Below are 22299 nucleotides of genomic sequence, written 5' to 3'. Positions count from 1 at the left end.
CAGTGTATAAGTGGGGTGGTTCACAGGCAGACAAGGCCTGGGCTTGTTCAGCTAGCATTAGCATGAAGGGTGGGAAGAGACCGGAGGAGGGCAACGCACACCAACACCTACTTACTTTAGACAGAGTTGGTTTAGTGGGGCTGGGCTGGGCACTGGAGTGACAAAGCTAGCTTCAGGACTCAAGGTTCAATTATCCCATCCTCCCATAAAGCCTGTTCCCATTCTCCACAGACCACGAGGGGGAGTGGAGGCCCCAAGCTCATGCCAGTTCCTTTTCATCACAGAACAGGCACTAATGACATTTGTGTGTTAGCTGGGTGGTGGCAGCACATGCCTCTAAAAATTCCAGCACTCAGGACACAGAGGCAGGTCGATCTCTGTGAGTCTGAGTCCAGCCTGGTCTACAGAGTGAGTTCCAGGACAGCCAGGGCTACACAGAGAAACCCTGTTTTGAAAAACCAAACCAAATCAAACAGAAACCCCAAACATTTGTCTTTTATCAACAAAGCAAGAAGGACTTGGAAGCATGCCATAAAGTTACAAAGGTTATAGCTGAGAGAAATTGTGATTTGAACTTGTGCTAGCAGGCTGATTTTTACTCAGCTTAACACAAGCTAGTCATGTGAGAGGAGGGAACTCAAATGTGAAAATGCCTCGGAAAAACTGGGCTGTAGGGAAGCCTGCAGGGCATTTTCTTAATTAGTGCTTGATGTGGGAGGACCCAGACCATGTGGGTAGGCCACCTGGGAGCTGGTGGTTCTGGGTTCTGTAAGAAAGCAGGCTGAACAAGCCCTAAGGAATAAGTAAGCAGCACTCCTCCATGGCCTCTGCATTGGCTCCTGTGTCCAGGTCCCAGACAGGTGTGAATTCCTGCTCTGACTACTTTCAAAGATGAACAGCGATGTGGAAGTGTGAAGTGAATAAGCCTTTCCTTCCTAGTTGCTTTTGGTCACAGTGTTTCATCACAGTGTTCATCACATCTAGTAATCCTAACTATGACAGAACCTAAGCCTTACTCCAAAAGCCACACACTTCCTTAGGCTTTGAGACTGTGTGGGAGTGTTTGGGGTACCTTGCCTCTTTCATGACATCTTCTTCAAACTGTGGGCTGTGCCTCAACTTCCCTACAAGCAAACCGAGGGAAGGGCCTAAATCTAGATTCAGGCCTGTGAGGCTGTCTGGGAGATGAGAGTTTGGCACCATCCTTATCTCAATTCGTGGTCTAAATGACTATGTCCACAAGGTAAGCAGCTGAGTGGACATGAGACCAGGCTGGAGTTCTGGTCTTCCACTGCTGACTCTGACTACACATCAAGATGGTGTTTCCCACTTTGGGAAACAGTGTGGAGTGAGGAGACTGAAGCCAATGGTTTCTTTCTGTGGTGAGAATCCACCAGATATTTGTTTTCAAGAACTCTGGATGCCTTTGTCTTCCCACAAATGGTGGCTGCCCTGGGCCCTAAACATACTACTGTACCCAAAATGGCTTCTAACTTACTCACAGGAGCAGCCTTTTATCTTTCTCAGTGGGCAGAATTAGGGACCAAGAGGAGCAAATAAGCAGCTGAAGACGGGGCCTGAGAAAACATCTACTGTGTTTCTTATCTGGCCTGTGGCTCCATTAATGTGTTCGCCATTAGATGTCCTTCTTGCTGTTTTTTCTTTGACATGAAGAGGCCCAAGGTTAATGTCCAGTATCTTTTCTTGAGTGCTTTTCCAGATTTACTTATTTATCTATTGTACCAGGTCTCTCATTGAAACTGAAGCTGACCAATTCATCCCAGCCAGATAGTCAATGAGTTCAGGGATCTACCCATCCCCCACACCAAACGCCAGAGTAACAGGTACACACTGCCACACCCTGCTTTTAAATCAGCTTTGGGGATAAGAACAAGTCCTTGTGTTTGTGAAGCAGGTACTTAACCGACTGAGCCAGTGTAGCTCAAGCTTGCTTGGGTTACTTTGTAGCCTAAGGCTGGCTTTGAACTCCTAGCAATCCTTTTCCTGTGGCTTCCCCAATGCTGGGATAACAACTGTGAATCCCAATACCCAGTTCTAATGTGTTCCCTCTTTAGAGTTATCAGCAGGAAATAATTCTATAAACGAAGGTGCTGAATAGCAGCCCACCACTGCACCTCACTAAAGGCCTTTATCTCTTGTGTAATTATGGAAGTAGGAAGGAGCTGCCTGTCAGTATGGAAGATCCTGACCCATGTACCTTCAGAGCCCACACTGGGATCTGAGATAGACTAGGGAGCTGGCAGTGGTTGGGCACTGGCTTGGAAGGCAATAGGTTTCAGGGCACTGAAGTATGTTTTTGGGTATGGTGGCAAACAAAGACATGGTGAGAGCAAAGGCTAAGGGGAGACCGTAGTGAAGGATTGTTGTGCCAGTGCCAGGGTTAAAAGATCCTCTGTGATTGTGCTGGGTGGGGTGAGGCCTGGCCTACAGGCTGGGCTCAATGCCTTCACAGAGGGGATTATGCTCTGATCAGCAAGTGATTGCCACGCTGGATATTCTAAGCCCCCAGAGGATGAGAGGTGACCTATGGGGCTTGCTCTTGAGCCGTTTGAGGTAGTCCTGGCCCCAGTTCCCTAGCTGTTCAGGAGTCCTTGAGGTTCCACGATGTCCCAGAGGGACAACATAGTGGATGCTAAATTAGCAGAGTGAGGAGTTTGCAGCCCAGCTATAAGCAATCCTAGCTGGCACACTGCTACTTAAGCACACTCTCCCTTAAGCAGAAAATGAAAATTCTTATCATTCCTACACCCTAAGGGGATACTGAGAGGACCGCTGAGTATTACTGGCCTGAAGTCTGTAAATAGGAATATGGCAGTGGCCTCCATGGTTACCAGCTTCATGGAGTCTCAAGTAGGGAGGAGGCACAAGCATGTCCATACCACCTGCTTTTTTGCTCTGTACAGTTTGGGGATGCTGGGAACCATCTTGAGCTCCCATTCCAAGGCTCCAGGCTATAGCTGGCTATTCCTACCTTTTCCATAGCCCCCTCTCTCCACTCATTCAGTCTACCAGAGGAGTGCTCATCAAGAGTGCTGACATCTTTGTAGTCTGGAAAACCACATGAAGTTAACTGTCATTCGTGAGGGTATTCTATTGTTCTGATGTGGGTCTCTTGTGCTATCTCTGATGTCTCCTTCAATCTCTTAACTGGAACTGTCCTACTCCATGGGAAGAAAACCATAGTGATTTTTCTCTTTTAGCCATTCAGCTGAAGGACCCATTTGTCCCATGCACTCACTGACTGCTACTGCCACTTCAGCTATTTCTAGATACAGTGTTTCTTAAATGATATGCTCTTGGGTCTCAAGCACACTGGACAGATGCTCTACAGCTAAGCTGCCGCCCAGCCCCTGAATATTGTTGATTGTCCAAAACAGGTGGGAGACAGGTGCTACTTGCACATGGTGGGTATCAGTCAGGGATGCCGTTTAAACATCCTAGAGCTCCCCCACAAAGAATTACCTGGCTTCAAATGCGCAGAGTGCCGAGGGATGATAACCCCTCCCACAGCACAGAGATCTGTCTTTTGGGACTAAGACACCAGAAGCCCCTTCCTTCTACTACTGTGTCCTTTTTCATGGGTCAGTTCTTTGGCCCAGTTCCCAGAGTGTCTTCAACTCCATTCTCTGACTGTAAACTAGCCCTTGTTTTCCTCCATCAAGTTCCTTCTTCTCCCTTTTTCTGTCCTGTCCCCATCTCCTGGGTTCACTCTGAGGCTGAGTAGGCTTTTGTGTCAGCTCCCAGATCCTTTTCAGGATTCATCATCCCTCATTGCCTCCTCCCAACTTCTCTTTCCTCCTCTTCCTCCCACCTTTCTGGCTCTTTGCAGTCTCCTCAACTAGCAAATATGAAGTTTCTTAGGGCTCAACCTCAGACTCCTTTCCTCATTCAGATTCCTTACTCCCTAAAAATGAAAACTCTACAGGCAGAACCAAATAACAGCACACTGCACAGGGTTGGTGCTGAGCAACTATCTGTTGACTGACTGCATCATCCGTTTCCAGACTTCGTCTTGGAACTAGGTCTCTCTTTGAAGCATTAAACTGCTGCATCAACATTTTACTTTTGATGTTCTCAAAGCAACTCAAATGCAAGCATATGACTGTCATTACTCTCTGCTAACTTGCTCCGGGCTCAGGATCTGCAAGCTGTTCTGACTCTCCTTTCTCTTGTCCATCCTGCAGTCCATACCCTTTGACTATCAGCCAGTCTCACTAGACCACAGCCTCCTGATTGTCTATTCATCCCTTCTAACCTGTTTTCCCAACAAAGCAATCTTTCAAATCAGAAATCTGGTCATATCATTTCCTCAACATGTAGCTCCTCACTGATCTCTGAGTGTGATTAAGAACCCACTCAACCGGGTTCTCTGTGCCATACAAGGTTAAGAGATCCTCTATAGCTGTGTTGGGTAGAGTAAGGACTGGTCTGGAGGCTGGTCTTGATGCCCTCTCAAACAGATCTCAGAATAGCTCTTGAACAGACTCAGCTCTGAACAGCAGCTGATCTCTATGCTGAATATACTGAGTCCCCAGAGGATGAGGAGAAAGCATTTATGTGCCTGCTCAACTTTGTGTTTAGATTCACAGCAAAATAAACTCTTCATGTACATTCTTGCCTTCAAATCCTCTGTGTAAACTGGGGCTCTGCTGGAATTACCCAGTTTCTCCACCCTTGTTGCCACACCAACACTGTCTGATCCCCAAGCATCCTCAGCCACATTTAAGAACCTCACTACCTTGAGGTTTTGATTCCACTGGCCAAGAGGGAAGCTAGGAAAAGGGGGAGAGAGAAAGAAAGCAGGTGGCTACTTTGTCACAATATACAGTGGGAAATTCAAAGCTGTGGCATATAGGACTGACCTGATAATGAATGGACCTCTGGCCTCCAGGAGTTTCCGTTCACTACTGAATGTCTGCAGAAGGTTGATCATGAACTTGTAAAAGTAGGAGTTCATGGTGGGAGTAGAGGGAGAGCATTCTAAGCCTTTGGTACCTATAGAGAAAGAAACAACCAAGATTTAATCTGATTGTGTGTCTACAGAGTGATGTATAAAGACAGAATACAACTTGCCAGAGGGGAGCAGGTCACAGATTGGAAGCAAGGATTTTATGAGCACGCCCAAGTACATACAATTTATTAGTTTATTCCTAATGAAAACCTCATATGTAAGACCTCCATCAGGTGCTACAATAAAAATGAAGGGGGGCCTGGAGAGATGGCTTTGTGCTTACAGGCATCTACTGCAGAAGACTTGAGTCTGATTTTCAGCACCAACACCATCTCCTAGCCTCCATGGGAATCTGTACTCATGAGCACGTACCCACACATGGCTATGCATACATATAATTCAAAATAAAATAACTCTTAAAAATAAAAACAAACGAACACAATTCTCCCCATTATCCCAACAAATTAGATATATGTGGGGTTTACTTTGCACAATTAAGAACAATGGCCAGTCAGAGCATACAGAGGTTAGACAGACAGCTAGGAATGGTAGTGCATGCCTTTAATCTCTATTCTTGGGAGGAAAGGGTAGGGCAGGCAGATCTCTAGGAGTTTAAGGCTAATCTGGTCTATGTAGTGAGCTCTGGATCAGGGCTATATAGAGAGACCCTTTCTCAAAAACAAACAAACAAACCAACCAACCAACCAAAATGACTAAAATAAAAGAGGTCAGACAGGTGCAACTACTCCATGGTAACAAAGCTGGCAACCCTTTTGGGCATAAGAAAAATCCCTTCCTTAATGCCGAGAAAAGAACTAAACCATGCACATGATGACTGGACTAAAGACAATAAACACAAAGCAGACAGGGTGACATATTTAGAGCCTTGCCTAGCATTGGGCTATAGGTAAAGTGTTCTCAGGTGGACTCCTCCAGCCTGCAGAGCCCCAGCTGGCTGTGTGATACAGACAGACACATGGCTTTCACATGCCTCAGCTGAAAGCCTCATACCACCCCTCCTTTGGCCTGCTCTTGCATATGTGCCCTTGGTGAAGCTTCCAGCACTGAGGGATCAAGGGGAAGGCTGATGGGATGCTGGGCTTATTCTGGTATGAGCTACTCACATATCCCACAGGATCCTCTTTCTTTTTAATGCACGGTGGCCCCTAACCACAGTGCTGAAAAAAAAGTGTCAAGGATGGAGGGATTTCACAGTTTGCCCAATGCAATATTGGTGTGTGTGTGTGTGTGTGTATGTATATACATATATATACACATATATATACATATATATGTATATATATATACACACACACATATATAAACAGCTTTATTAGAGTCTCATTCTTGCTCCCATAAAGTATGTCTTTCAAAGCATATCATTCACAAGTTCTCAGAATATTCTTAAAGTTGTACAGAATCCACCACTAACTGTAGAATGCATTCATTACCCCTCTACTGGAATCCTGTGCCCATTATTTTCACTTCCCAGCCTCTCCTCTAGCCTTGAGAACAAATCCCTATCTCTATGGACTGGCCTATTTTGGACATTTTTGCAAGGATAAATGGAACCCAATAATGGCTTCTTTCATGCAGCATATATTCAAGGTTCATTTTGGTTGCATTCTTCATTCATTCTTATCACTGAACAATGACACGCCATATTGTATTTGTTAATTCATTAAATGGTGAATACTTGGTGGTTTCCATGCTGTGGCTATTGTGAATGCTGCTGCTGTAAATAGTCATGAGTTCTGATGGATTGGTTTTCCTGTCTCTTGACTATACCTAGGAATAAAGCTGGGTCCTAAGGGACTGCCAGGCCACTTGTGTATTGGCTATACCGGAGCTCTACCTTCTTACCTTCTGGACACCCTCTCTAGCACGTGTTACTGTCTTTCACTAAAGCCATTCTATGATGGAAAATAGGGTTTCACTATGACTTTGATCTATAGTTTCTGGTGATAATATTTACAGTGCCTATGTTTATCTTGTAAATTCAGCTACTTAGTTCCTTTGTCTATTTTCAGAGTTGAATTACTTGCCTTTTTTATCATTAATAGAGTTCCTCATATATGAGGTTCTTATCAGGTAGGTGGCTTAGAAACGTTTTCTCCTATTCTGTGGGTTTCCTTCCCACTTCTTGTCAGGAACATGTTCTACTACAAAGGTACATCTCCAGTCCGCTTCCTTAATACTAGCCTCTGAAACAAAATGATTTGGGCTGGGATACACTTTGGTGGTAAGAGCATTTGCCTACTGAGTTCAAGGTCCCGGGTTAAATTGCAAAACAAAACAAAACAAAACTTTTGTGGTGCTGCAAGGCCCCCTGCATGCATGCTAGGGAGCGTCTGCCACTGAGATACACTGTCAGTCCCACAAAAGTTGACATTTTGGTTAAGTCCAATATGTCACTTTTTTTTCTTTGGCTGCTCAAGTTTTTGAGGTATAGGGTAAACAGGGCAAACTGAGGCACCAGACACTGTCAATTTCTGATCTGGCCTCTCTGGTTTGTAAGCCTCTTTTCCTGAAAGGGCAGGCAGGCAACTTGCACAAGGTAGGCGGAGGCAGGGGTCCTTGGAGATCATGTTTGGCTGTGGGAACACACATGAGCCTCTAGAAGCATCAGGCCAAGTGCATAAAAGAATGTAAAAAACCAACCAGGGCATTACAACAAGTCTCCCAAAGGAGCTGTTGGTTGCAGTGGTCACAGAGACATTAGAATACCCCCAGGAGCCCTGCTTTGTGTTTTCTTTTCATCTTTATAGGGAATGGCTGGAAACTGGATGGCATTTTTTGTTTTTCTTCCCCCTCCCCCAGCTGCAGATGCTGCATCCTTAAATCCCTGTCATTCTCACTACTTAGACTCTCAACAGACCCCTGTACCTCCAAACCTTGCCACCTTCAACCCCAAGACCACTCTACACAACCTTGCACACTTCCAAATCCTGCCATCCTGAATCTGGAGACTCTTCTAGACAATGCCCTCCCAGACAACTGCCCCGGGAGCCCTGAGTGAAAAGCCAGCTCAAGGGCAGGCCGAATTCAGCTCTCTGCTATTTGTTCTGCTTTGTTTTGGGTCCTGTTGAAGGCAGCCGGGCTGCTCTGGTCTTGAGTGACTTTGGAATGGCAAATAATCTCTGCTCCCTGGCCCAGAGGGGCTGTTTGCAGAATTGTGTCAAATTCTTACAGATCAAGTAACTTCATGCCCAGCTGGGGCTGATCTTAGAAGAGATGGCTGAAGACACAGCTGTTGCAGCAGCCCCGCCGGCCCATCCTCACCCACAGAAGATAAATTAAGTGGTGGCTATTATGCCTGGCTACCTATCCTGAACTCCCAGGGACACGTGGACAGGAATCCAGCAACATAAGCTTCTCCTGGGTGTCAATCTGTATTATCTGGGTCTCTGTCTCCTTCCAGCTTCTCTAGGTGTGTTCCAGGTTCATCCCACTTCCAGGCCTAAGGCTACTAAAGTACTTAAAAGGACAAAAGGACCAATGAATAGAGTAACCATAAATAAATCCTCCCTGGCCTTAGGAGCAGGGTACTCTGGGAACACTGGAGTTCCAGCCTCACAGAGACATGGAAAAGCAAGCACCAAGCATCGGTGCTTGGCCTCAGTTTCTTAATCTGTAAGTAAGGGCAGTAAAAGTGCCCAATGAGACAACACATGCCCTACGTTGTGCTCAATAAATGGGGTGAGTGTGACATCAGCAAAAGTCTCTTGTCCTGGAGCACTTTGTGGAGCTTCATTCCTTGCAGAACAGGCCGGACATACAGGGAGAATTAGGATCTCAAACTCACAGAATTCTGCTGGGGTGCTCAGGGAGAAAAAGGAGTTATCTGTGACTTGCTCCATCTCAGCTAACAGACTGGCCAAAAACAACAGGAGAGATGGCTTGGGGTCACCCTGGACACATTTCTGTTCTTTTTAGGAAGGGCTCTCATTGGTCCAAATGGACTCTCTCAGTGCCTAGGCTAAATGGTGGTGGCCTTTAGTGGAGAGACAAGTGACTCTAGTTCTTAGGAGCAGTGTCCTCTGGAAAAACCTGTAAACTCAGTCCTTTAAATAAGCACACTGTTCAAAGACCAAACACAGGAAAAATCCAACTATCTCCTACTGGAGCCATGTACCTTTCCAAAGATTCAGATGATGGGAAGCTTAGGTCTGACAATTTAGGGGGACCTACCCAGAGCCCCCAGCTTGGCTTGTATTGAGTGTAGCCATCAAGAGCAATACTTCTGACCTTTGAACCTCACTTGCAGGAAGATATTGCACTCATGCAAGGCCCAAGTCTCAGGGAAGAGAGGGGTCAATGTTAGCATTCTATCTAAGCTTCACCCCCTAGTTACCCAGCAACAGCCAGGTAAGCTCCACCCTACAGTTATCAGGCAATAGCCAGGTATGCCTGGCACTATAAAAGGGACTGCTTGCCCCTCCCCTCTCTCTTGTTCTCTTCCTCCTCTCTTGCTCTTGCCTTCCTGCCCCCACTCTTTCCCCATTCTCTTCCCTTCTCTCTCCATGTGCTCATGGTTGGCTTCTACTCCCCCTCCCTTCTCTGCCCTTACTACCCTCTTAACTCCCCTCCCCATACACTAAATAAACTCTATTCTATACTATACTGTTGTGTGGCTAGTCCCTCAGGGAAAAGGGATGACCACCAGAGGCTCCCCCTTCCCCTACACCTCACACCTCCATAGAACATATCCCCTTCTCTTTACTTTTTATAAACACATCAATCAGTGCTCACTGGTGACAGTGGCAGGGTCTATGAGAGTTCTCGCCACCTTGGTTTTACCTTTTGCCCAACCTCCCCTGACCTCAGCAGCCTTTAGGCCTGCTGTCTGGAACCCAAGAAAGGCGGCTCCTACGAGCCTGTTAGACTCTGGCCTCTGTTCAGGCCTCCTCTCAGATACCAACAGACCCCAGATGGGATACAGTCTGTGCCTCCAGTGAGCCAACTTGCCTATACCATCACATCTCACCTGAAAAGTGAGTTTAGATCAAAGAGGTGCCACAACCTGCTCTGTACCCCTTCCCTGCTGCTGTCTGGCAAATCAGAGAGCTCAGGTGTAAACTCTTGAGGTAAAGTTCTCTCCCACCCTAAAAAGGCATAAAAAGAGTCTCCCTCTTCTGCCAGTGAGCACCAATTTTCTTCAGAGAGCCTGCCTTGCTGTCTCTGCTGCTGGGTCTTGAACTCTCCTTAGATCTCCTACCATATTGTTGTCTTTTCTGCCTCTTTCATCTTTTGTGTTTTAGAAACATCTAATAAATTCTTCAGTTCCCAGTAATCTGACTCAGTGTCCTCCTGAGTCACCTGCTCTAACCAGAACCTAATGGTTCTTGGCCAGGGCTGTGGAGCCTGGGGGGGAGGTGGAAAGAACAAACTGGCCCTAGGAGTGTGAATGCACTGATTTCCACCTCACTGCAGCCTGCACCTCCCAGGGGGCAGCTCAAGTGCCTCCACCAGCCTCTTCCGCCCACCTCTGGCTCTTGTTCATCTGGTTGTGTAGTCTGTAGTGGCTCTGTCTCAACAAGGGCTGTGTTCTCCATGCCTGAGGACAGGTAGAGCTGGGCCTGGCTCAGTAGTCTGATTTAGGGCATGCCTCCCAGATCTGCATCTGGAGAGAAGTGTACTAGCAAACTACTCCCTCAGCATTACCAACAGTACAGTTTTGTAGGTCTACTTCAAATGGTAGACAAATTGCTTTGGTGAGAACCAGCAGGCCAGGAAGGAGAGGAGAGGGCTGTGTGTGTGTCTCAGCAGCTCTTCCTGAAGGGCAGAGAAGAGCAGGATCTCCATTTCCTAACCCAAAGACAACAGGGATGTGAGAGAGAGTGCAGTCTCTTAGCCACACAGATCTGCCATGTAGTTCTGGTTTGGGCAAGGAAGAAGCCTGTCAGGCTCTGGAAAGAAGCTCACGTGACTGACTGACTGCTCAGGGGCAGACAGATGCTGTGGGGAGCCCTCTGTATACAAAGACAGGCCGGTGTGGTGGTGGCTGGGGAGCCAGCCCTGCAGATGTTGCTAAGTGAAACCTGATGTGGCGACATGAGAATCTGCGGAGTGTCTCACAAACAACCTTCCCTGGGATGTTTTGAATTGATTGAGTTTTGTGCTATGACGTGAAGGAGCCTCACATGTCAGGATAAAAATAGCTCTGGCCTCAATACACAACCCGAGTTACAGTGCAGCAGAACCAGATGCGAAAACATTAGCCACTGAGCTCAGACACCACTTGCAAGGTTCCAGCTTCCTTCTCTTACCTCCCACCCCCTTCCCTGCTGAGGTCAGGCCCACGGATCTGAGCAACCCAACTGAAGAGCCATTAGGATTTGCTGCCTTGAGGAGGCAGGGAAAGGGCCGGTTGTGAACAGAACACCCAAAAGGCCAAGGGAACAGGTAGCACCCTTCCATGGCTTCATGGATGAAAGGACACAACTAACCCCCCAACCTGGTCCTGGAAGTAACCGTCCAAGACAGGACCTGGAACCTCACCCATATCTGAGAGGTGTTTCTGCTGTCTGGCTCACAAGACAAGATAAAAAAAGGTCAAAGAAGGGCTCAGGGTAATCCCCAGGTTTTAGGGTAGTGGTGGGTCCACACCACCACCTGTTATCAGGAAGGGGCTCCACTAAAGCAAGGGCTAAGGCCAAGGCTGGTGCTTAAGGGAGACAGCTAGAACTGTCAAGACCAACCAGAAAGGAGTCTTGGTTGCAGGACCAAGGGACACCTTCCTGGACAATGGGCCTGAGAACATATTAGCTCATCCGTGGTGACCTGTTCCCAGTCATCCTTTATTTTGATGATTTCTCATTCTTCCTGAGTACCTGCTGTTAGGGACTCATAAATAAAATCTAGCTCTTATAGTCCAAGATGTACACAAGTGCATACAAGTCATTAGGTAATCCTGATAAAATGAGTCTAGAAGCAGGGATGATCTGTATGTTTGCATTTCTTATGAATCTGGGCTATTTCAGATTTGGAACCTATACCTATACACCTTGAGACAAGGTTTTCTCAACAGCCAAGAAGAAGTCAGCTCTACCGTCCACCCTGACAAGTTTGAGGGGCTAAATGGGAGGCAGACTTGCAGAGGATGTCACCAGAACTGACCTAAGGGATCCAGTGATACTAAGGACAGATATCAGGGCAGTGTCTTACTGCAGAGTATTGACTGATCTTAGCCCTGCCTATGGAGCAGCTCTGGAGCCCCCAAGCACTCCCTCCCAGTTTAGAAGATAAGGTAGTGCCTGAAGCAGGAACCCACGACAGGAAACAGATGGCAGATGTTTCTCCTGCCTCGTAGGAGGTGAAATATATATAGGCAGAGACCTTTGAGGTTCAAAGAGCAAGACGCATGGCTCTTGGAGAAGCCGTGATACAGCCAGCTGTGGTTACAGTAAATGGAAGGCAGGGCAGGAAATGAGGCTCTATGAAGTGAGAGGCCAGAATGGGGTCCTTGGAATCACTGAAGAACTACTTCTCTGGGAATTCTAGAGCAGGTTGGAGCCGCAGCTGGGAAGAGGGCACCAAGATCAGCTCAGACCGATAGCCAGGGTCCACCCTTAAGGTGAAGACACCTTCAAGGGCTCTAAGTGGAATTCCTACGCTTTTCTGAACATGGGGTTACACAGCAAGGTACAAATGCTTGTCACCATCCTCCATCAAGGTACTAAAGCAAGCTCTCCTCTCAGAGGTACTGGATGGAGCTAGAGTGATCCAGGTGAGCAGTCCTATAAAGAAAGGGCTTAGCACAGTGCAGTTTCAATAAGCACATGGCCAATGTTGGCAGCTATTGTGACCACTGTTAGTATGGGGAGAAATGGCCTAGTTTCTGAAAGCCTCCTGAGTTTCTTTTAGGACTTGTTTGTCTGGTACCAGGAAGATAATGCTGACATCTGGTCACACTGACCTGGTATACAGGGAATAAAATGGAATTGAAATATTTTACCTTTGTCCTTTTCAAACCTAAAGGTGGAGACATTTCAGACAAATGATCCCCGCAGGGTATGTTGCCATGATTAGTTTCTAGCCATCAGTGGTGCTGGGAACAGGATGCTTGCTGAGCCTATACAAAGCCATTCCTAGCTCATCCCTAGTGATAGTGCAGACCTGTAATCCCAGCACAGGGGCGGTGGAGGCTGGATGATTTAAAAATTAAGATTATCCTTGGCTACCTGATAAATTTAAGTCTAGCCTGGAATCCATGAGACCCTGCCAAAAAAAAAAAAAAAAAAAAAAAAAAAAAAAAAAAAAAAAAAAAAAGAAAGAAAGAAAAGAAAAGAAAAGAAAAGAAAAAAAAGAATGGGTCACAACAAACAAGGCAGGTCAGCCTGGAATTTCAGGCCAACTTTCAGACCTGCCATGACCCTCGGTGCAGACTGTCACTGCTGCTTACTTGGCTGAGGATCCAGAGGACACCTGGGTCTCCCCAGACCTGATATCTACCTGAGAGCAGAACTGTCTAAGGCCTTGGGGGCAGGGGATGGTTTCTGGGTCTCACTGTTTTGTGAGTGCTCTGGGTCAGGTTGGGCCCACAGAAGCCTGCTTGCTGCCCCCCTTTCCCACAGCCTGGGAGATTTCTTGAGTCAGGTAGAGATGGTATACAATAAGTTGAACCCAGGATCCCCCAGGGTGGACTCAGACCTGGGTCTCTGTGCTAGAGGGAGAGAGATGTTTATGCTAAGTCAGGCAAGAGGAAAAATCTCATGTAGGTAACTCTGTCTCCTCTAACACCCTGGAGATCACTGTAGTGGTGCATCTGGGCCAACACAGCCCTCACCCAGGAATGTGATGGGTCTTTTCTCCCTACCACTGTGTGGGATCTGCACCATTTGAAATTACAGATCTAATGTGAAGGAGGGGCCATTGGTTTCCCTGCAGATGCTCTGATGTTGCCTTCTAGAAAGTTCCTACATGGAGGAGAGTAGAGTGACTTCCTCTTATGGAACTGCATTGCTGTCTCAGGTTCTCAGAGCTGTGCCCTAGAGAGGAATAATACAGTGGACTTGAGACAAGAAGGAGGGATGGTCTTGTATCTGTCCATGTGCATGGGTAGACAGAAGGAGACAGAACCACAGTGCATGCCTACGAAGTATTCTGGGAAGAGTGGCCAGCAGAGGAATGAGGACACTTCCTGCATGCCTTCTGACCTCAACAATCCCACCCTTCCCTCGAGTCTGCCGTGGGCCTCCCAAGGCAGCTGTGCCAGGAGAGGGCAGAGGACAGATTGGTTTCCTACATTCCTTTATTACTGATTTGATCTTGACCTTCCAGAGCCATGAACACACTTGTAAACTCTGATACCAGCTGCAGATGTACATGTATGAATGCATCTGCCCAGAGGGTCTCATAGCTCCAAGTTCCACAAATGGCCCAGGCTAACTTTGTGGTGCCCAGTATCACAGGTTTGTGAAAGAAATCACAGGACTGGCTATAGGCACTTCCCTGGGATTCTTCCCAGGACTGACTTTCTTACCATCTGGGATGTTTTGTTGTTTTTCCTATGATTTCTGAGTGTCTCTGGCTGAGGTGAGACATTCTGATAGTTTCTGCAGGCCAGGGTAAGAGTTTCTACCCCTTCAGCCTCATTAGCCGCCTACCCATTTTGCTGGGGCAAGGAGCCAAGATTCAGAGTTCTTTGCCATGTAAGTTTCCTCAGCTCTTGTCTCTAAGCAGCAGATGATTTTGATATCCCAGTGCCCCGAGGAACCTTGCAGGACCCAAGCTCTAGGGTGGGTGCCCAAAGCAGTTTTTTGACTCATACCCTCAGTAGCATAAACCCACATTTCAGCTTCTTGATGCTTGGGAGGAAGAGACAACATGCTTACAGATGAAGGAAAGGATGACTGAGGGTCCTGGGAGCATCAGGTACCCCAGTCTGCTCAAGTCTATTGCTGCTGTCACTCTGAAGATAGAGAAGATTAGGTAGCATGCTGTCTCCTGAGGAGGAAGGGCTGAGGGCCACTGCAGGGCTCTTTTCTTCTGGGCTTCTCCCCATCCCCATTTCTCCTATCTAAGGAAAAGCCTCTCTACCTCATTTAGTTCCCACTGTTCTGCACCACCACACTTGATCTCTGCCATCTGTCCCCAAGTTTGGGGCTGGCCCCTATATGCTGATTTAAAGACAGAGGGTACACAGTGCTCCTCTGCTGAGGGACAGGAGGTGGGAGCCACAGCAGGGGTCCTGGCATCAGGATATGGGAGCTGTTTCCTTGACCATAGCTAATGACTGCCCAGGGGAAGCTGAGGAGGAAGTGATGGCATCCTGGGGAAACAGGAGGGAGGAAGCCAGGCTGCTGCTAGAGTTCATCACTCTAACCCATCAGGGAGAGCATGCAGCGGGAGATGTGCTTCCTGCTACAGGGCTTGAGTGACCCATGGCTTTCTTTGTCATGAATAGGTGTCTTGAGCACATGGCCTTCTGTGATTTGACCTGGCATATCCACGGGTGCAACAAGGCTGTGGAGCTCTGAAAATACTCTGAGCTTCTCAGACACTGGCATGGTGTATGGCCAAACATCAAGGAGCTTCTACTGGGGCAGTGCAGGTATGATATGGGCCTGGAGCTAGGGTCTAGAATGCCATAGAGCTGCAGGAGGGACAATGTCACTGAAAGGTTGTGAGTCTATGAGAAGCCAACGAGGTCCTGATGTCTAGATGGCATGAGGGAGGTTCAAGGAACAAAGACCTGGCAAACATTCAAGACTCACCAGGAAATTTCCTACCAACCTGTGTCCTTGGGCCTTTCTAAGGATCATGTGGCTTAGGGAGGTGGTCTCTGTCTGGGAAGGGAGGAGCTTGGTGGGCAGCATGTACCTGCCATCCCAAAGGAGCCCAAAGAACAGCACTATGAAGAATGCCTTGGCTACCTTCACTTGCAAGGACAGCCCGGAAACAGCCTGTTTGAATTATTCTGTCTCTTGCCTGGGCTGCCTGCCATGCTGAGCTATTCTGAGCTTCAGTGAGGAGGAAATGGCTGCCTAGCTTTCTTCCACCTGTGAGACCCAAGACTGAAGGCCCTGGCTGGCTGCCTGCCTGTGGAGAAAATTGCCTCAGAGGGTTTTGTGCTTAGTCAGTGGTTCAAAAACATCAAAAGTGCTGAAGATGAGAGAAAAGGGTTGTGAGGATCTCTTTGGGGGTGGGGGCTAATGCAGTGTGAGGCAGGAGGGCTGTCTCTTGTGGTAGAAGACCATGGGTAGGCAATCTACTGACCCTCATAAGTGGCAAAGCAGACTTAGAAGTGAATTTCTGGGCTAGAATAAGACACAGTACTAGCATTTCTTAGGCCAGACCCTTCGGGAGATACTTACTGGGAGGGTTCAGCAGGTTGGCTCTGCCGGAGGTGGGCACCTGAAGCTCCGAGTGGTTGATTCTGAGGTCAGGGCCATCAGGGGCGCTTGGGTCATCCGTCTGGCCTGCAGGGGAGGAAGCAATTTCTGCCAGCACTTCCAGATCCTTCAAGACAACCTGGGGAGACAAGCGGAGGATAAGGGACAAACCCCCTACTATGAGCTGAGCTGATGTGGTGGAGGGACATCAGCGATGAGGAGTGGCTTGCAGGGCAGGAGGGTCTGTACACCATGTGCTACTTGCCTGTGAGAGCCACTGAGACTGTAGCTGTGAAAGAGCTAGGGAGAATGTGGTGAAGGATGGAGTAAGAGGCTGACCAGGTTGGAGAATCTTTTTCCCACAGCCCTCCTCTTTGTATCTGAACAAGGACTGGAGAGGGATTCTTGAGATGCAGGTCCTGGGCATCAGGGTGAGCCGTACATAGGATATATCTCCCAGCTTCTGTACTGAATGAGGCCTTGGCCCTGTCCATCCTTGTCACTGCAGAGGTAACACCAGACCACACAGAGTCCAAAGGGCCCTTTTGGTGTGAGTCTGGCCTCCTGTGCTAAAAGACTTTCTAATACCCAGACAGGACTGTCTCTCAAGTACTTCCACTCAGGCCTCACCTGCTGTTTACCTGCCTAATACTCTCAATCACCATCAGTGTCACCTTATACTCTACACAAAGAAGCTGAGATTTGTACAGTCACCAGCACAACAGAAAGAGTGTCTGCTTCATACTCAGCTCTGGCTCAGAAGCCTAAGCCTGCTGATCAAACTACTCACGGCTTTGGTCAGACATTCCAGATTTCCAACCCCCACTACATCAGTTAATGTAAGAGAACACAATTCTCTTCTTCCTATCACATACTGAGCAGCTCCCATGGTTCTGCTTTGACCAGAGGAGACACAGGACAGGCTCTGCCAGAGCCACAGTCTATAGGATGTAAAAATATTTACTTTAAAGAGAACCTTTGGGCTTCAGGAACCAGCAACTTGGTCTGAGGGGAGCCAGGAGCCTTGTGTGTGCCTGCACACACACACGCAGAAGGGGTGGGGTACGAATTTGAAGCATTCTCTTAACTAGCATGAGCTGCTTATGGATACAGAGAACAAGGCAATACATTCTTGTGGTGGTTTAGCTCCAGAGACAGGTGTGGGGCTGGAGTGGTATGTGGTCAGAAATCAGGCTGGATATCCCAAGAATATGGGTTCCATTTAACAGGTAATAGCATGTATGTATAAATGGAGGCTTGATCATGCAAGGCTGCCCTGAAGGCTGTGAGACAAGCTGGTCCTCTGTGCCGAAGGATTCAACCAACTATCGACTGAAAATATTAGGTGATGTGCACCTATACAGGACATATAAAGTTTTTCCTTTGTCTTATTTTCTAAACATTGAAGCATAACAGTTATTGCTGTAACATTTAATTGTATTAGGTATAATGTATCACCAAGAGATGATTTAAAGTGCACGAGACAATGTATGTAGGTTATATGCAAATATTGGCCCATTTTATAGAATCTTGAGGGTCCCTGGAGCAATCCCCTATGGATACCAAAGAACAAGGGGACTTCTATACACAGCACAAAAAGCAAGCACAAAGAGTCCAACATCCCATTCTTATTACAAGTCTTTTAGTCCCAATACCAAGCTGTTAATGGTCCTGGCTTGGTGATGAGGTGGGAATGACAGCTCATACTGAGGGCTTTTCATGAGAATGCAGCATCCATCTCTTCATTGCTGCCTCCTGCCCACTGCTGGACAGGAGAGCAGAGCCAGGAAGGCTGCACAGTTTTGATTCAGAACTCTTATTCTTGAAAGTCTAATATCAAATGGCAAATGAATGCAAATTACACTTCAATTGCACAATTAAAGCCGGAAATGTTGTCTACAGGTTCCTTTGGTGATCCTAGCTACTCTTCCTGTGCTTACAAAGCAAATGATTTGTTTCTAGTCCTAGGGACTGGCAAAAAGCCCACAGCCCTGCCTGCGGCACCATACATACACAGGTGCACACACAATGAACTGACCCTTCTTGCTCCTTAAATGGTCAGACAAGAATTGAACAAGGGAAGGGACTGCTTGAGTGGAGGGCAGAAATCCGTATGGTGGAAACCGGGGAGGTGCTGTGGGGCTATAGTGGCTCTCTGACATTAGCTCAAGTGATCTAATCACATTGCTAGCTGTTTCTCAGCTGACCCATAATTCCCAGCTTGGATCCTGAGCCTTTGAAGCATCAACCAAAACAAAGATCTGGCCCAGGGAGGAGCGCTATCACAGAGAAAGGTCTAGTCAACAGGATACTGAGAAGGAGGAGCAGAGACCTGACTGAGTCTCTATGCCCAGGCAAAGGCTGTGGTGCTCTACACTCCCCTGGAGACCCTGCAGTCCTTGGAGTGTGGATAGAAAGCTATGGGACAAAAGCGATGCAATCCCTGCTCAAGGACCCCATGAGGCCAGAAGGAAATGCCCCAGAACCACAGACATGTGGCCAGCCTTGCTCCACCCCCAGAAACCCAGATCCAGTTAGTTCTTCTGCCAATGAGCAGGCTGTCTGGGCCCATGCCCGAGACTGGCTTGGAGTCCTGGCTCCAAGGATGGGGACTAGCTCAAAGAAAGCAGGAGGAAGCCACACCAATTAGTATGCACTACACAGCATTTTTGCAAAATGAATATAAAACACTTGTGCTTTCTTTTTGTGTGAGAGAAAAAAGAGGGGAGGGGGAGGGAGGTTACAAAAAAGCAATATTCTGCAGGAAGAGGAGCGCCTGCTGTTACCATGGCAGTGGGTGGGGGGTGGGGAGGGCCCATCAGCTGGTCCCTGGTTCTGGAGTGCAATGTGCTGCCTTGACTACTCTCGGAGTACAAGGGTCAAGATTGAAGACAGTGAATACAGACAGAATCTGCCAAGGTGTCTCTAAGGAAAGCCTCAGGAGTTGGGAAAAAAACAGCTTTATATTTCTCATGGGGTAGACAGCAGAGAGGAGAAAACCAGGGGATTCCTCAAATGACCTTCTTTGCTGGAGACAACTTTATAGTGTCAAGTGGCATTTTCCATCGGATAAACGTAGATAATGACATCTGCTGGACTCATTTTCTAGCAACCAACGGCGGCTCTTTCCTGGACTGTACTGTCATTTTTTACTGGTCTAATGTGCATCCACTGCCATAATGCCTGCCCTCTGCCCTTCCATGGCATTGTGGCTGTTCCTCTGCACCAGTCAATAAGAATACAGTCTGCAGACAAGCACTGTAGGTTTAAGTACCCACACAGGGGAGCCTGTCCTTGCCTCCAACCAATACTCTGGCTCTGCAGGCCCAGGCAGTCACTTAGCATAGGGGAAGAAAATAAAAGATGCATAGTTAGAAATAGATGCTGCCAAAGGGACAGATGGACAAACGTCCCACTTTAAGGTCCTACTGAACATTAGGAAGCACAAAGAAGCTCTAGGTTTATACAGCAAGTACTAGCTTAGGCTTTAGATGTCAACTGATACAGCAGCAATCCAGCTCCTCCAAAGGGGAATCTTTTTTCTATTGTCAGGAAAGGGGAGTTAGTTTTTCTATTGTCAGGAAATTCCCAGACCGAGCTCTCTCCAGAGCAGGCTAGGAGGAAGTTGTGAGAATGTTCCCAAGAGGCAAACTTTGTACTGGTGAAAGAGATGGATGCTGTTCCAGACCCTGGAAGCTGCACTCTGGCCAGTGTCAGCCAATGCCAAGGAATATCTGAAGTCTCGGTCCAGAATGGCTGATTGTAGTGCCTTGTAGGTGATCTGGGTCAGGTCAGGCTGCCCCTCATGCTGTGAAGCAAATCTAACAGGAAGGGTAGAGGCAACCAGGCCTGGCTTTCACAGGATCCTTGGGTTTTCTGCTTTTGCCCACAGAGAAACTAGTTCTTTTTGTTATAAGGGTATATCTCAATAGCCAGGCCTCCTCCACCCCTGAACGCATTTAACTTGGCTCTTGCTACCCTGGGGCTTGGGTAATCAGCTAGAGAATTCACCCTAGAAGCCAGAATGTAGGCCAAGAGCAATGGGAAATGCACCTATAGCAGCTGGCACTGGGGCTGGAGGCCTCTGCCCCTAGACACAAGGTAAACAGGAGCTGCAGAAGGCAGCAGGCAGGTTGGCATTCTGAGCAGAGCTGTGGTCTATATGGCCTAAGAACTCTGCATTCTGCAACTAGATTTCCCCAAGGTGAAAGACCAGAGTTTGGTAGGTGAGGAATTCTGTCCAGGTGTGGACACATTTTCTTTCCCATTAGCAGAGTACTCAGGTTGCTTTTGGTGCCTTGGTAAAGCAAAGTAAGGTTTAGGTATACACAGCTCACAGGTAATGTTGGCTGACACTAAGCACATGTCCTAGGGGATTTAGGCAGCTCCCCCTCTCCCCTTCTCCCATCCCCATGGACTTTGGAGATCTTTTCTATGGGTTTATACAAAGGCCCAGTACTTAATGCTATTGTCAGTTCCATCAACTAATTATGTGTATTAGTGTAGATGGTGCTGGTGGTTGCCCCTTTTGGGGTATGGAGAGAAGAAATGCCAGCCTGGGGTAGGATCAACAGAGAGACCAGACTCTCCTAGTTCCCTAGTCCTTAACCCTACAGCCATTCCATTACTACTGCCCTGAATTCCTAGCTCTTAGAGTTACACATTCTGAGTGCATACACATACATATCCTTAGAGTTCTATCACCAGATGATGAGCTCCTACACTGTGGTAACCAGGAGAGGGGAAGGTTTCCTGATTACCCCCAGAGCTCTGCTTAACCAAGGCTTACTGGTAAGCTTTCCACAGCACCTGGCCTGAGAGATGGGGACAGGGCTGGGTGGGACCAGCACACTCTGTGCCAACTTGGTGGTTCACCTTCTTCTAAAATATTTCTGAGCATCGATGCTCAGCTAGACAGACTTCTCTTAAAGCCCACACACTAACCTGCCATTATAAAGAGTGACAAGGGCTGTGTGAGGATGGATATAAAGACAGATGGGTTCCGGCCCTGCTTTCATGTACAGAAGAAGGTGTACTGGGGACAGAGACAGAAAGATGACTGAGAGTGAGGGAGAAAAGTAAGGGAGGAGGATATGGAGAGGAGAGAAAGACAGAGGAGCAGAGGAGAGGTCAGGTCAGGTCAGAAATGGGCTTCTGAGTGATTCAGGAAGTCATCTAGAGATCTTGACTAAATTTCCTAACTTCTCTGGCTTCTTTGGAATTAGTTTCCTCTTGGGTGAAATGGAAAACCCAAGTCCTCTTGTGAGGCACAGGGAAGGATGCGGATGGGTGTTGGGTCCAGGGTCTGTGATAGAGCCAGTGAGAGGAATGAATTCTGTCACCTGTGGGGAGTGGTCCCATTCTGGCCTGCATGGCTTGTGAACCTGTAAGAAACTGCCACTGAAATTTAGCTTTCCAGAGGAGGAAAAAACAACACAGTGACTTCTCTAAAGATGCTAGGAGCAGTGTATAGGGCTTGGGGTGAACACAGGGTGTCTGGTCTGGCTATTGCCTCCAGACTACATGAAAGAGGGCACGGGGGCTGAGAGCTGGGGGCCCTGGCTTCCACAGATCTCATGCTGGTCCACAGTAGTAGCTCCCGTTCAGACATGTGCATCAGTCTCTCCTGGGATTTTGTGGGGGGAGGGTAAACCAGTGCCCAGGCAACAAGACCTAGCTTGAGGGTACAGCTGAGGGAATCTGGGGTAAGGCCCAAGCAGCTGTCTCTGAACACTGCAGACAATTCTGACAGTAGTCTGGTTTGGATGGTGCTGCAAGTGGTTGAACTTTGGTCTCTGAGAGTGATCACTTTGAAAGTTCAAGGAGAGATGGGCAATGGGGGCCTGCAGCATGGGCAGGTAATTTACCCAGGCATTTAAGCAACTCAGTCCCCTATCCTAGGAGAAAGCAGAACCCAACGGAACCCTCAGTCTTATGTCTTCCTGCTGCTAGCAGGCCCCACCTCTGCAAAAGCAAGCCTGCTTTTTTGTT

At 47.8% G+C, this 22299-nt stretch overlaps 1 protein-coding gene across 1 annotated transcript in view; it reads right to left on the bottom strand.

Annotated features, from left to right (window-relative positions):
• The window catches only part of VAC14 (VAC14 component of PIKFYVE complex), a 96144-nt gene that overhangs the window by 33833 nt on the left and 40012 nt on the right, over positions 1 to 22299 (bottom strand). The window contains exons 13-14 of the mRNA XM_080936623.1: positions 16291 to 16447; positions 4884 to 5016 (exon numbers count right to left, since the gene is read on the bottom strand). Of these exons, the coding sequence (XP_080792749.1) occupies positions 4884 to 5016; positions 16291 to 16447 (290 nt within the window). The remainder of the gene's footprint in view (positions 1 to 4883; positions 5017 to 16290; positions 16448 to 22299) is intronic.

This window comes from Micromys minutus, assembly GCF_963924665.1.
Source record: "Micromys minutus genome assembly, chromosome: 24".
NCBI classification, from domain to species: domain Eukaryota; kingdom Metazoa; phylum Chordata; class Mammalia; order Rodentia; family Muridae; genus Micromys; species Micromys minutus.
Note: the sequence above shows the minus strand (reverse complement) of the source record. Positions and strands in the feature narration are given on the sequence as shown.